This window comes from Bombus affinis, chromosome 3 (assembly GCF_024516045.1).
Source record: "Bombus affinis isolate iyBomAffi1 chromosome 3, iyBomAffi1.2, whole genome shotgun sequence".
NCBI lineage: Eukaryota > Metazoa > Arthropoda > Insecta > Hymenoptera > Apidae > Bombus > Bombus affinis.
The window spans coordinates 4,167,858-4,184,501 of NC_066346.1; the positions used below are offsets into that span (position 1 = coordinate 4,167,858).

Below are 16,644 nucleotides of genomic sequence, written 5' to 3' on the forward strand. Positions count from 1 at the left end.
TTTAAAGATTTTTTTTTAGCGCAAATTAGAAAGTGGAAGTGATTCTCTGCTAATCACCTAGGGAAAAATAGGTTTCAAATTTTAGTAATTTACTTTCAAAAATTTACTTTAACTTGAAGAAGGTAAAAGAACTACCGAGAAAGTATTTCTAGTAGCATTAAAATCTATTTAATATTCTTCAACATAAGATTTGAATTTTCACTGCGTCACATGAAAGATCCTAGTAATTCGATAGTATTGATCGATGTTTTCGCAAATTCAGCACTCGTACATTAAAACAAAGGATCTCGAAAGATTGAAAAATAATCTTCAAAAGAGTATTTTCTTTTCCTTTGGAAGCTTCTATGGAAGAACCGCGAAGCAGTCCGGTCGACCCGTTAATCTACCGGCACAGAACGGAATCCTCACCGCGATAATTGAAACGTAAAATTGAATACTCGGATTAATATTAACAGCGTGACGAAGAGTTATTTCTACGAGAGTATGCCTGGTCCAGTTTACTCAGGACACAGCGGAGAGCGATGAATAACGAGGGCAGGCGTACTTACTTGGTTACCGCCGGTGTCATGACACGGGTAAAGACCCACATTCCCATCGAGAAGGTGGCCCATACTGTCCAGACACGCTGTACCCTGCTTCAACGATCCACCAGGACCACCCTCGCTCGTTGGTATAACTAGCTCGGGATACACGTTTTTCAGATACCAGCTGAAGGGCTTGCAATGCAATTTCCGTTTCAGCTCCATCCTGTCTTGAATACTGAAACAAGGGAAACGACACCAGGGCCGTTTTATTAATACGGCTCACGTGCGCTGACGCGTTTTAATGAAATCGACTATCGGGTATTTCGGCTCGTAAATCGAGCTTCCTCCTTTCTCTGTGTGCCGCACGCGAGACGGCACAGAAATTAGCTCGTGATAAACGATCCAAACCAGGAGGAAAGAAACTTGCTTCTCGCGAAACTTTGCCCAATGAATAGATTGTGTACAGAGTGTGTCGTGCGATTGTTGCGAGGGTATCGATGTTGTTCTTGGTAGCGGGAATTGCAGTTGCGGCCGAGTAATTTATGTTCCTTCCCAGAGGAGGAACGTACTTTCGTTGTCTTGTTTTTTCTCCGACCCGCCGATATTTGGAAGCTTAACACGTTCTCCGTTTCGTGGATCCGTGTGTAAATCACCTGGGCTCGGTTATTCGACTCCTTCGCTTATGATATTGCGCTATATTTCTGGTTAAGTTAGACAGAGGCAAATTAATCTTGCAATATATTTTTATCTTCATTCTTTCCTCGATCTTAATTTGCAAATAGAAATTACTTCATACAAAATATTTCCCTCTATCGTAATTATCTCATCTCTCGTATAATCGTAACAAAATATCTATAATTTACCGTTGCATATATCCTAAACAAGACTTAAAATATTTGTTTACTGTTATTTCATAACGAATAACAAACGTTGGAGAATTACATTCAAACAAGATTAACGATATTAAAGTAACGGATGACTATAAATTACAACGCAAATGTAAAGAAACGCTATGGGTTTTAGCGTGGCCATTAAGAAACATAGGCATGTCAGTAGTTGGATATGAAAAATATACCATTAAAAAGTAGCCAATTTAATAAAGTCACTCATGCGTTGCTAGTAATACAATTACAAAAAAGAAAAAAGGGAACTGGTAGTTCTAGCGTTAATTTCCTCGAATTCTATACAGCAGTTCTGCGTTTCTCCGTCTCGTAAACACGAAATAATCGAGATAGAGCAAGCGTACTTACTTTCCGTAAGGGATGTTGCGTGCCAGAGGCACCGCGTTGTAGTAGAACTGTTTGTAATCGTCCATCCACACTTCAGCAGCTCGTCTGGTGTTCCGGGCGAAAACGTTTCCACTGCCCCCGGGGAACGAGTACGGATGACGTTTTCGAAACACGTGGCCGACGCGCGAGCACGGAATAATCTCCAAGCTGCCGCCGCATTGCCACACTCGGAACGATATCTCTGAAAGCGGCGTGGTCGAGAACTCGAATCACGTTCGGTAAATTTCTGCGGACGACAGACAGATCGAGTATTCTCACCGAGATTCTCGCCGCCCCACACGTCCATCTGAGTGTCGTACTTGCCCAGTTTCTCGAAGTACGCCTTGTTGATTACGAACAAACCACCGGCAATCATAGGCGTCCTAATCGCCTGCGTAGGGTCCTTTTGTCTCGCTTGCCTTTCGGTTTGACTCAGATATTCCCATTTGAAGACTAGACTCCAATCGAAGCCGCCTCTTAGATCAGCCGATGCTCCTGAAAAAATAGATTAATTATTATTAGTTAATGATCAATAAATATGATTTCAATTTTCGAAGTGGCAAGATTTTTTCTAATACTAGAACTACCGATAGTTAACACGAAGTTATTTGTTACCAAAAACCAGTCAAAATGATTGGTCTTTAAAAAATACGTAATAATAGAATATTTTTATATTTATTGATTTATTACTTTCTTACAGAAAGAATTCCATGTTATGTAGTACATTTTTGATATTATTGATCCATCTTGGATTATGATCCCTAAACGAGACTTGACAAATTTATAAAATCGTAGAACCAGTCGTTTTGACTGGTGTGATATTTCTAGTATTAGCATCTAGCGATCTAACAATCGATCCAGAATTTTCCTGATATCTGATATCATCATATTGAATGATACGCAGTGAAAATTTTAAAAACGTGTGGGAAGTTGTACAAAACGAGGAAACTGGTTAATTAGAGTTCGATAAACAGATTGCAGGACCCTTTTACACTTTGACTGGTACCAGCCATTTTGACTGGTGTTGGTATAAGTAGCCTTGATACAAAATTATTTTTAGTTTAAATACATAAAAAACAAAATAAAATTCATTATATTATTCTTTTAGTTATTGTTGCGAAAGTCATTACATCATTGTCGAAAAAGATATAACATGAAGTAGGAATTTTAAAATAAAATTGTAAAACTGGTCAATTTGACTGGTGTGGTAGTTCTAGTGTTAAACGAGTGAAATATGTTTAGGAATAGAGGTACTTTAGCTTACTGTAAAGTGGTGTTTGTGGAGAAATATTTAAGAATCAGTTGATACCAAATTAGTCCAGAACAGAGAATTAAGAGAAAATTTGATAGTAATATGTTCAATTTTTGAATTATTGTTATATGAATTCAATTCAAATCACTTTAATTATTCTTTGAATTTCTCGACCAGTTCTATTTGAAAATTCACAAAGAAAAGGGTTAAACGAAGTTGAGAGGCTATAATAATACCAATATATTGGAAGGTGTCCATGCTTATGACGTCAATGACAGGGCAGACGACCCTCGTAGGATCCTCAGCCACCCTTTCTAAAAGGGGCTCCAGCCAGTCGGCGTTGCATTCACAATGCGAGTCGAGGAACGTTAACACGCTGGCGGTGGCTGCATCCGCGCCTCGCACCCTCGATCTCATCAAGCCCTCCCTCTTTTCGTTGCGTATCACTCGCACTTTGTGTATCCTCGATAGCTCTTCACCATCCTCCGCTGCAAAAGAAGTAAATGAATTGTTACAGTGTTGTTCGATGCACTCTTCGGGAAAATAGTCAAGTTATAAGACATGATATCTAAAGAAACAGTATTTTTGTATCGTTAAAAAGCGTCAGAAAATTCAAACGAAAGAAAAATAGCCTAATATTTTAATATTAGACAGTATAATTTACATTTCATAAGAAACAACAATTATGAAAAGGATTAGAATTGCTTACGATGATCGCTGAAGTCATCCACCAATATAATCTCCTTTATCAAGTGCTCTGGACTTCTGTTCAGTACGCTGAAATCAAAAATAAATGTTCACGATATTCTACGAAAGACTAGCCATGCGATAGTAGCAAATGAAATTTCCGCGTAGAAATTAAACTGTTCTAATTCCATCTAGGGGAATAATCCAGCCTCAAGATGTAGCCTGAATGCGGCAACGAATCCTCTTTTAAATAAGTTTCCCTAAATAAGTTTCTTCATAGTCTCGCTCGTCCTCTTCTCGCGAAGAAATTCTCTTCAACGAGAGGGAAAAATATTTCTTTCGCGGCGAAAGTAATCCCGTTTCAGTCGCGTGACATTATACCGTGGAAAAATGTTTCAATTAAATTGGCAATTCAGTTATGTTTTAGTTAAGTCTGCGAGGCAACTCTATGGTTCGGGCGATCGCGCCGCGAGAAAATGAAAGAAACGATTCCTTGAATTATTTTAAAACACCGGTGATGATTCCGGAATAACGTAATGATGTATGCGCCTTACTGAATATCGCGAACATAGATCAATCATTTTGACCCACTCGTTATTAACGAGAAAAATGATTAGTTTCACGAACAAGTATAATTATCCGCAAGTTCTCAACTTTAAAAGAACTTTAAAGATAGTCAAGTATTTTTGTCATGTTTTGTCTACAATAATACAATAGTAACTAGATTATTCTTTATTGATAGTTGTCGCGTAAAAAGAATATGTATGCGGATATTTTGGTGTTCTATCGCGTTGACGAACCATTATTTATTTAAAAAGATGCAACAATACTATGCGCGAAGATGTGTAATCGTTTATTGTTTCGACTTGCAAATGTATCTTAAATAAATTCTTGCGTAAATAAGCAAATAGTATTGAATAAACTAGCTAGTATTGTTGGTAATTAATTTATCTCGATGTGTTCTTCGTATTTCGACGTAAAACGAAAAAATTGCCGCAATCGAGTCAAATGTAAGGAGGATCAAATTTTTTTACATCGACTCTTCGAATTTCACGCGTGATTTATCATACCACGAGGTAATGGGTGTGGGATGATGGAACGACGATTAGGAAATTCCATCGGACCTCGGCCTCTGGACCCGAGTTGAAAGTTTTCTCGCGTTTTCCGTGAAACTCGATCGCGTTGCACGCTCTACGCGTGGGAATTTAGCCGAACGCTATCAACCAGGAAATATTAATCTCGTTTCGTTTCATCCACGCATTCCTCGCTGTTGACGGTTTTCCATTTTTCAACGAAATCGATCATTATCTGATATCTTTTTTTTTTTATTATCTTCTATTTTTATTTTTTTAACGCATCGTTTTAACATTACAAAGCGCGTAAAAATATTATAAGATCAAAAGTACCTGACGACAGTCCTGAGCAGCGTCGACCGCGCCTCATTGTGAAAAGTAATTATTACGGAGGTTGGAGGCAGGTCTCTTCTCCATTGTTTCATTCGACACCTGTAAACAGAAATGGAATTGCTCTTTAGGTTAGTAAATAAGCCAGAAATGCGAATAAATAAATCCAGAATATATTTAGATGTAAACAAACCAGAAATCTAAATAAACAAACTACATGTAAATAAACAGAAGAGCCTCGTTATCGGTGGTAAGCATGACCTAAATGAAACGTCGTTCGAAAATTACACGATTCGTGGACGTGTTAAAAGGAATGAAAAGCACGGTGACTTAATTAGCTAGAGTAACTTAGAACCCAGACTCGTCTAATGAGCTTCACAATGAGACACTGGGCGCGATATAATTGGGTCATCAACCTGCCACGAATAGGATCGATAGAAACTTCATTGCGGTTCTTCCTGACGTTATCTGTCGTAACGTCCGTTAATATGCTCGTCAGTTTATCCTAATAGGATCCGCAGTTTCATTCCGCGCGAGTGGATGTAGTGAAGTACTACTTCGTTTATGGTTAAATGTATCCTGAATTATTAGCGATTTATTTTCGAATAGTCATTTTCCTACTTATTATATTGATTATTCGAAATGTACCATTTACTTTGGTAATATTCTTCGTAGATATTTTATCATTTTTTAAATTTCACTTTTCAACTTTATCTATACTAACTTTTTCTTTATGACTTTATTCGATGGAAATTCTTTCCTTTTAGAGCAGAAGTTGTGTTAATGTAATACCACTTGCAATTCCTCTTTTTCCTTTTTTTAGGCGATTTACGTTATTGAATTCCGCTTTTTAATACTGTATAAGGGAAGTCCAAGAATGGTTTAATATCTTTCAAAGAAATTGAAAAATTTGTAGCACTCGGTACAATAAATCATTTTCTTTTTAATAAACTGTCTTCATCTTTAAATTCCTTTGAAATGAAAATTATGTAGGTCACTTTATTGACGTTTTCCAATAATGCCACATTCACGCAACATGCACACGTTACTTCCCTCTTTGGTCCTCAATATCTTAACTCCTCCTCTTTATGTTTCTATTCCTGTGAAAGAATTCCTTGGTAAGAGATAAATTCTCAGTGCAGTTTATCTTCTCGAGTCGAAAACGAAAGGACGGCCACGAATTTCGTAGAATTTCCGCGTTCCCTGCGGCTTGAAAAAGCGAAGTCTCGAAGGGTGGTGGAAAGTAAATAGAAGGGATGGCAAGAAAAAGGAGGAGGATCATTTTGGCGCGGCACGCCAACACGAGGGAGGTACATAAATGCGACTAGACGGCCAGAACGATTCCAATATGTCAGTCCCACTTTCCCGAGATAAACTCGAGGAACGTGTACGGAATGCGCCTACGTGTACCGTTGCGCTTTCAACCGTCTCGTGATCCCACCTCTTTACTACGCCACCTCCTTCAAGGTCCGATCATCGTGCACCAAGCGAAATTGTAAAAGTTCACTGATGAGGTCGTGGGAATTATTACCGACTTGAGGATGCAGCCGCTCGGAAAATTCACCATTTTCTCTCATTCTACCTGTTTCCTTTCGTTCCCGGGTGACATTAGTAAGCAAGCTCCTCACGTTTCTCTGTTCGTCTCAACTCGATGACGCTCTATCGACGGAAATGACCGAATTAAAGCCGCGTCGAGACGACGTTAAATTAATAACGTTAGGAACAAAGGAGCGAATAGGCGTGGTGTGAGAGGGGGAAAAATTACTTTGAAACGCAATAAAACGTGGCAGACGCGCTATAAGAAAATGGACGAGGTGCTTTATGCACTGGGTAAGACTTGGGGACTGGCTCCTTTGTCGAGAGAAAAGCGGTTCGTATCGCCGCAATAAATTGAGATGGCAGGATTAACTTCTTGGTAATGAGAAACGCGTATTTTTCGTTTAAATCTGTTGGAAGATATTGGGTATACTTTCTGAATAGAAAATTGAGATTAAGTATGTAAACTTGGCGTGCATTTGGTATCTACAGAATGAACATTTTTTCGATTGAACAGTGAATAAGCGGACACAACAGGAAACTTTTAGAACAGGAGTACTTTAGAATTAAAATCGAAGACTAGACATTCGCTTGATGCTTCTTGCCATCGCCTTCTTTATAGGCAACGGACGATCGTCCGGAAAGCCGGCGCCATATCGCTATACTGTGATCGTTTGTAATGCTAACCGAACCCAGTGCAATTTCATCCAGCTACTCTTATGGAAGATTTACAATTCTGAATATCTTTTATCGACTGACGAAGCTCAATATGACTTGGATCTTGTAAAGTTGAAATTCATAGTTGATAATTCTTGTATTCAAAGTTTGCACGAATATACTTACACATATATTACACGCAGAACCAAGGTTGCACGATAAGTTGAGGAGGGGGTTACTCGTAAAGAAGACTGTCAACAGGGTGTATTTTCTAATATGTGGCTTATTGGCGCTTGAATCTGGTCGTTCGAAGTTTGTGACAATCATGTAACGCTATCATATTGTATAATAGTAGTCCAGTGTCGGGTTTTGTAGGGCTTAGTGGACTTGTGAAGTAAGATATGAGACTGCGAGTTTAATTTTTGGCACGATGAAAGTTTGATTATCGATATAAGAAATTGCGGAAGAGGAGGAGAAATCGATCTGTATATATTAGGTTGTCCGAAAAGTGTCTTTCTTTCGCAAACGTGTTTTTTACAACACTGCATCTTCACACAAACGTGAAACCAAGTCTGTGAAATGTCACGGTGTTTATCTCAACAGAACAAAATAGATCGTACGTAATTCGGTAAAAAAATATAAAATAAAAAACTATTATTTCCTTCTATTATTTCCTCATAAAACGAAAGAAACTTTTCGGACAACCTAACACCTATGTAATCATGAAAATTTCAAATAAATTTTTTTCTATTAAAATATTCGAAAATTCAAATGTCTTTGATTTCTCTCGTCTGACTTCTCTTCTTAAAACTAAATACAGTTTACCTCACTCTGTCCTGGTCATTCTGGAAATTCCGAATAACGATATTAATAGCGCGATCTCCTAGTTAGACACTGATTACAAGCAGTTTATCCACTTCCAATCCGTCTTAGACGTTCAGAGACACGGATCGTATCTTCTAATTCATGGGAGCGTAATTTCGCAAGCAAGGCAACGAAGCAACGTCGACTGTCGGGGACATATTTGCCGACAACGAAATTGCAAACGAGCCTTAAAGCGGGCTAGACGGCACGGATCATCCGGACGGTTTAATTCGAAACTGCAATTCGGGCTTTGGTCCCGACGTTAAAGTGGATAACGCACGGTCGACGCCGGACGACCCCATCGAATTCTCGGGACACGTGCACGCGCGCGTGTACCACTCGCGTTTACACGCGACAACGCGCGTCCAGAACTGGAGCGGCACTCGCGCGTGTTTCGAGAGGAACACTTGAAATCGTGTTTGTACGAGCGATCTTTCTGTGTATTCGCGAATTCGATGATCAAATCGATCGACTCCTGTATCGATGAAATTTGGTGAAAATGCTTGTGACTATACGGGCTGAGAATTTTAACGCAGTAAACAACGGGTAGTTTTACAGAATGCGTGGGATGTGATGGATCAATCATTCGAGTATTACAAGCCTTTTTGCAAAAGATAAACATAGGAAATGTTATTTAGAAAATCTTATTACGAATCTTCGAACTCTTATAGCAATGTAATAGTTACATTAAGAAATAATTCATTTTCTAAAATTCATCTAAAAGTTAACAGATTTATAGAAAAAATTTGCCGGATAGATTCGTATTTAAAATTGGACTTTGTTCGGTCATACCGAACTATTTCATAGAAAAATATAACATCCCTCTTTTACGTTTTCCCTTATATTTTCTTATATTTTAATTCTAACGAGACTACGGTTTTATCAAAAGTATTCATTTTTCTGAGAGATGACATCGGACTTTTTCTAAAATCGTTACGATTTATCCTCGTTGCAATAAAAAATCTACAAATTCCCTATATCGTCCATCCTCTATATTACTCGTCTATATATCCAGATGATAAAATATTGCTTCAAAATTTCATACGAAGTATATGTATATTTAAGCCATTAAATAATCCGAATCTACGCGAGGTGAAATTATCGCGGGTAACGCGGAAGGGCACAGCGTTCCATATAGAAAAATAGAAGAACAAGAAGAGAAGTGAGTTAGCGTCGAAGAGCAGAAAGGACGGAACGAAGGAGAATAAAGCGAATTCGGGGACGATGTATAAATTTACCCTTGCACGGAAACGTTACACGCGCCGGGAAAACGAGGATGAACGGCAGCACCCTGCACGCGATCCGAACGAGTTTCGGATTAATCCTGCGCTGATGCTGCTTCCGATCTCACATCGAAATGCACTTGTGGATACGACCAAGTGGTTACAACGGATCAACGTGACCCAAGAGAAACCTGAAATCGGGCTGTTTGCGACACGGGAAATAAATCTACTGATGAATAAACCCGGGATCCCTGAATTCCGGACTATCGTTATACAATAATTTTGCTCTGCTATGGGAATGGAAATTTTGGTGCATACGTTTACAACAAATAACAGGCAATGTATTTCGAGTGCAGAGTCTTGTTCAGATTATTCGCTTGATCAGTTATGTCACTTTGATTAAATTGGATTCGAATAATTAAAGTTCAAGTGGACATTTAACGTAATTAAAATAAAATTAATATCTAAAATACCGTATATTTAAAGTTGTCTTGGTTCGAGGAATTGGAAATAGTATTCTGATATGTCGGAAGTGTCCAATTTGTCAGCGAATCTTTCATTCGTAGAAATGTCTGTTCGCCGTGTAATTCGTACAATCGGTAACACGCCAGCAGTCGATCCAAAGACTATTTTCCAGCCTTTCACGTTAATTAATTCTCATATTCCCATGTGCGAGCATTTCAAAACTGCGTTCGCAGCCGTCAGCGTAAATCCCAGCTGAACGGATTTTTCAGAATCCGGCGTCACCGGAAACTCGTGTTCCCAGTAAAAAATAATTTTGTCAAAGCGGTTTTAATACGGACCGCCTGAACGTATCGACTGCGTTCCTCTTCTACACAGAGAGAATCCATCAACTAACAGGATGACAAAGAAAAACGTCCAAAATAATCGTAGAACATGCATTTTCAACGAAATATATTCGAGAACTCGCAAAATTTGCTTCTCGGTTTAAAAACTCTTGTTAGATGTTCCAACTTTTGCATGATCCAGACACGTACCATGAAAATACTCAGACTCGCGAAAGCATTCGAACATTTCTACTCACCTTTTATGAAATTGTTATGTAGGATCATTTCAAAATATTTCGTATGATACATATTTTCAGAAAACGTGTCTGCAAGCGTTCGAATACTTTCGTAAACCAGTGTATGGCCTTTATGAGATCAACGTAGCTTCGCTGGCAGTTGATCCGAAGAGCAAAAGGTCGAAAACTAACGCGGACCTTTTGTTCAACTCTTTTGCTCGGGACGAACCGGATTGCCTCGCGGCCTTTCGAGTCTAGGGAGCGAAGCAGCGAGCTTCCCAGCGGGAGACATAAATTCCACGCTGTCTGTGACGCTGTAAACGCGGATTTGGATCGTACTACACGGATCAGAGCGCGGGAACGAGGACCACGAAGCTCTAAAATCGCGAGAAAGGTGGACAGATTTTTCAAGCGCTACGAATTAGAGCGTCGGAACTTGGTATTTTGAGAAGAAGGAAGAGGATCGAGGATTTTAACACGACTCGTATTAAACTCGCTGTTTCGAAACTTTCTTGGTACAGGGTCTGTTTGCGCTACTAAATTCCTATTCGCGACGAGCTACTCAGCCTTAAGGAGTTACGCGTGATGTTCACGACGACTATGAGCATTGACTAACTCGTTGATACGATGTTTGTATTCTGCTGTTCAAGAGTCTTCCTCGTGTGTTCCATTGGAAATGCGTATGTTGGTTCAAAATTGGAAAAAATCGGGATACGATATTTCATAGGAATTTTATAGATTTATGAACGCGCGGTATTTGAATGACTCTTTATATATGGACGAAGACTTATCCTTTTCTCATGCTGTTTATATTTCTCCGTATACCTGCCATGCAAGTCGGCCTCGTATTGTAGTCGTCAGTAGTACTAGTGTTAAATTCAATATCTTGATTATTATTTGACTACGGATGTTTACATATTTATGGAAATATACGTAAAATGCAAAAATATATGAAATTCCAGTTATCCACTCCGAAATTATCCAGAAGAAATTATATTAGGTTGTCCGAAAAGTTTCTTTCGTTTCATAAGATGACAATAGATGATGAAGAATTTCTGTTTTATATTATTTTATTGAATTAGGTATGATCCATTTCGGTATATTTCTATTATTATGTTCGTACATAATTCGATAAACTAATATATAACAAAGAATATTGTGCGTCTATTATTTCCTTAGAAAACGAAAGAAACTTTTCGGACAACCTAATACATATCCAGATCTTCTCTGAAATTTCCATTTCTTTCTGTATATAGAAATATAAATTCACATAAACATCCACGATCCAAGTTCATTTTTCCTTTAAAATCCATTAAGATTACTTTATTATCCTCGAGTGCTTCAAATTCTTCTACCTTTGCAGAGCTTAAAAGGAACAAAACAGGATTAATTTTGGATTTTATTGAGAACTGTAGCCAACGTTGGCACTTTTGTTGAAGAAACTAATTCGCTAAGTATTTCAACGATTTTACATAGGAAATGGAAAGCCGAGTTCATTGGTCAAATTTCGTTTCATCAAGGATCCAGGTCGTACAGAATGCGTCGTGCGAGACTTCCTATTGATTTTCCCCTTTCCGCCCACCCGGAATGAAAGTTCGTCGTAGTTTTAAATTGCGACTCGTTGTTCTTCATCAACGGTTTCGCATCCTTTTGTGAATGGCTAATAGAGAACTCCACAGCCAATAAAGTAATTCCCGTTTCTCACTTGGCGAGACGCACGAAACTCGATCCTTATTAGAAACATACCGTCTCGCTTTAGAAACCGATAGAACAACATTCAGAAATAGAGCATATCGGCTTTGATCTCTCTCGTAGAAACTGCGCTGCGTGCTGAAACTCGAAAGGAATATACTCGCGAAATTGTGTCTTCGTTGTTGCAGTGATATCGAGCCAAATTGGCCACTTCTCAACAGCTTATGAAATATATGTATTATACATATGAATAAAGATAAATTTATGTATATGTGGACTACGCGGACAAATTACTACCAAAAATTAGAAATATAAGGATTACATAGTTTTAGAAAAAGAAAAAAATGCAACAGAGTTAAACGACTTGAATGATTCTCGAAACTGAATGATTCATTGCGAACTCTACTTATTTCAAGCACGCTGCACTTTCAAAGGCTCCATACGTAAATGTCACGCGTAGTGAGATTTTCACGTTGCACTATAGATTTCAATGTACGCGTACAGTCAGTTCTCTGAATGAATCCTCGCTTCCGACACCTTAGCATAAATATACATTCAGTTCATTATCGCTTCGCACGAATCTTTCACGAGAATTCTACATACCATATTTACTCAAAATTACGATACCACGTAATACAACTTTCTTCCTTTTGTTACACATTTATTTTGCCAAGCTATTTTTCGAGGAACACGGCGAAAGAAATACATTTTGACAGATCAAAAGATCCAGACACAAAGGAGAAATATTCTTATTGTATCTTTCTATTGTATGTACTTTCCACTTTTGTGAGACTTTGGTTTCAATGGAGCGTTATCTGTCGATCGAAACGAGAAGAAGTTCGATATCTCGGTAGATTGTCTATATGTTCAGCCAAAAGAGGAAGAATTTCAGCGAGCACAATGCTTCTTTCGAGAGAAAACGAAATAATACTTCTGTTCCTTGTTGCGTTCCTAGTCTTGAGAGAGTTCTTAGCCGATCGTAAGATTATTGGCTCCTATTGGATCGTCATGAACCTTTATTGACAACAATCGTTTCTCACGGTACTGCATCTCGATTAATCGATGGAAAAATTTAATTTAGATCATGTAGTTCATATGTTTAATTATTTACGCGATTTAATCATGGTGCTCGAAGGTAATCAGCTTTATTTAACCAATTACGAAAACCTTCGATTAACTGGCGATCGGATAAACAGCGGAACAACATTGTTTCGAAATTCAATCATTAGACACGCAATATTGACTTGAAAATCACTGTTGTTAATTTCTTTCGTGATTTCGTGCGCTAAACCGGTCAATAGTTTAAACGAAAAAGGACTACAACGAACAATAGCCACTTGACTAAACACACGAATTTCAATGATAGGTTTGTAGTGCATGGTTCATTTGCTGTGGAAAACATCGATCGAATCGCATAATAAAAAGAGGAGATCGGAAATTTTAAAAGCGAATGAAACGATCACAGAGAATATTATTAGCATCACGAATGATGATATTTAGAAAATATGTTTCTGTGAATGGAAAATATATATATATATGTACAAGAATGTAATAATATTACGTCGTGCAATTCTGGAACTAAAAGACTGTATTATAAATGTATTAAAAAAGAGTAAGGAAGAAAACATTATGCATTTTTATATTCGGTGCAAACCGTCAAAAAACACCATGTTATGAGATATTTCGAACAAACACGAATAGTTCAAATTTTATGGTATAGTAAAATGTACATAACAAAATCCTGTTAATGCGTCTCCAATCTACGCCGCGACCACAAGCCAATAATTTCCCTGTTTTCACTCTGCCACCCCTCGAAATCCCTGTTATCAGGTGGAATCGCAAAACGTAACGCGTATTATCAATCGTCCGTTCGAAAGCGTCAAATAAATCCGATTAATCGCGTATAGCCAGATCGCTATTAACAAGGTACGCGTTCTACCGATGCATGCGAGCCGGAAACACATTCATGGAGTGCGATTAGTATGACACGTTACGAGTCGAAACGAATCGGAAACGAGGTCGTGGACTCGCAGGCAGAATCGGGAACAAATTTCCAGGGATTCGAATCGATGTCTTCTTAATAACGCCGCGCACTGGATGATGCCGTCGTTGAATCGTGCGACAACAATACCGAAACAGCTGAATATCGTGACCGACATCGTTCCACTCTCGATGATTATTTCTCGTCAAATCGACATTTCCCTCTCTTCTAGCCGATAAGAATCCCTATTCAACCACGCGGCGTTGTTCCTTCTGTACGTGGACTAATGAAACACGTGCGATATGTTCACACCGATTCGTAAGTTTTAGGGCATTTACGAACACTTAAATAAATCTGAGAAATCATCAGAAAATCGTTTAAGAAAAACGTTTAAGAATTATTTGAAACGTTAGAATATAAAGAAATCGTATACTATAAATATACAGGTTTTCTATGATAAGTGTCCAAATAATTTCGTGAGCCTATGTATGTATATTTTATATTTTAATAATAATTTTATCAGATTGGTATAACAAAATCAAGTATATTCTCGTCCGTGCTCGGTGTGGCTTTTTATCATTAATTTCGATGAATTCTTACCATTTTATCATTTTACGATAATTATTATGTTTGATGCGATTTCAGTAGTAATCGGATTTCGGTGAATCAGAAAATACGGTGGGCTCAAATTTATTTCAAACACAATCGAAATTATACGTTGTGCGCTGTTTTTTCTTATCTAAATTTTTTTTTTGGTTTGTGAATTTTTCTATAAATTTAGGAATCTTTATGAGGAGAACTTCTCACGTCGCATTTACCAGCATATGTATCTGGAAAGTAAATATGTTTCGAAACTAGAAATTCCTCTTTTGGCGGATGATTTTGAAAGTGAAAAGTTTGACGCGGGATTCTTTTTAAGTAGAATCGTCGCGACGCAACGCAGGAATGTTTCCCTAATATTTTATACGCGAAATATATTTCCCGATGGTTTTCATCGATTCGACGCGCCGACCCTCGCGCCGCATTGGCCAGGGGGAAAAGGTTTCCCGCAGAATAAGAGCGTGGCAGGTGCTTTAGCTCCGGTTCGGCTGTAAATTTTCTGGATTTTATCGGCGAAAATTTAGAGACACCGTAAAACCGACGCGTCGAACGAAGACGCATGTTTATGTGTATGAATATTTGCGGATATTCTTAGCGGCCAGATAAAATATGCGAACAGCGTCACTGTCGTCAACTCAACATTTTATGACGTATAAAACTGTGTAAAAAGTTGACGATTCGCTCCATTCGCGAATACACGATCTTAATTATAAATTTTATTATCGCAGTAACTGAATCACGTATCTCAACACGTATGTTAATGCGTGTCTTAAGGAAAACATTAACAAATAACCATCTGTATTCCGCGTCATTTTCGTTATCATTGTTCACCACTATTATAATTCTCTAGAACGTCGTATGGTTTGGAAATTATATATGTATGCGTTTATATTGTTAAAATATTACCACCACTTTGGTGTATTTCATTTCTGTACTATATCGTATTACATTACATATTAGTAGACTGTAGATATTTATGCAAATCCATATTTCACGAATATAATTAAAAGAATGGAAGTTAACTGAAATATTATTTTAGCTACTATTGTAAGGAGTACTATATTTTCGATATTTCATATGTACATTTTTACGTTTTAAAATTTCTTATAAATGCATAAAGATCATACATATGCACATCACATTATTTCTATGAAGCGATGTTAATTCTTAGATCAAAAGAAAAATACTGCAATCACTTGTAATTATATTTTATTCAAATCTAGTTGCAAATCATTAGAAAAAAATATATAATTGATAAAAACCTTCGCAAATTATCTGAACAATTCGTCCGAACATATGAAATTGCTTTCCTTAAAGTTTCAAATAGCAATTAAGATGGCAAATTGGTTCGGTTTACTGGAAAATCAAAGAGACTAGTTCGTGTACAGAAAGTTCCCCCGTCCAAAAACCAATCCACTCAAGCATCATTAAAAATTCATCGTCGTTATCGATCTATCCGCAGTCTTGGCCCAGTGAAAGCCGCGAATCGATGGTTCGCCGAATTCAGAGGCAGCCAGCGTGTGTTTCGTGGGGAAACGTCAGAGGAGAGGAAGGGTAGACACATCGGGCTGCTTTAATTAATTTCCCTTTGCGTCGTCGACCAAACGTAAACGACACTGGCGTGACTATTTCAATTTACATCGGTCAGCCCCGTAATTATTTCATCGAAGCGACTAGCGACTCGCGCGAATATTCACCGTCGTTCGTTCCATCAAACTAAATTGCAACCTCTCCCTTGAGTCGATCGGATTCTACTCAAATTAGAATCTCTCCTCTGGAACTTCGGTTCGGTGATTTTCTAAAATCGCTTCAAATTAATTCACCGTCCTCGTACAACTATTCATGTTGCAGCAAGTCGGATGATTATCTTTTGCATACATTGTGAGTCTTCGAATAAATTAATATCCGAAGATGATAAAATTTGTCACATATT

The 16,644-nt window shown here is 38.0% G+C and overlaps 1 protein-coding gene across 1 annotated transcript in view; it reads right to left on the bottom strand.

Annotated features, from left to right (window-relative positions):
• Positions 1 to 16,644, bottom strand: part of LOC126914043 (polypeptide N-acetylgalactosaminyltransferase 2) — a 197,466-nt gene that overhangs the window by 3,341 nt on the left and 177,481 nt on the right. Inside the window, exons 4-9 of the mRNA XM_050717481.1 lie at positions 5,138 to 5,236; positions 3,754 to 3,821; positions 3,281 to 3,532; positions 2,072 to 2,287; positions 1,775 to 1,994; positions 549 to 759 (exon numbers count right to left, since the gene is read on the bottom strand). Of these exons, the coding sequence (XP_050573438.1) occupies positions 549 to 759; positions 1,775 to 1,994; positions 2,072 to 2,287; positions 3,281 to 3,532; positions 3,754 to 3,821; positions 5,138 to 5,236 (1,066 nt within the window). The remainder of the gene's footprint in view (positions 1 to 548; positions 760 to 1,774; positions 1,995 to 2,071; positions 2,288 to 3,280; positions 3,533 to 3,753; positions 3,822 to 5,137; positions 5,237 to 16,644) is intronic.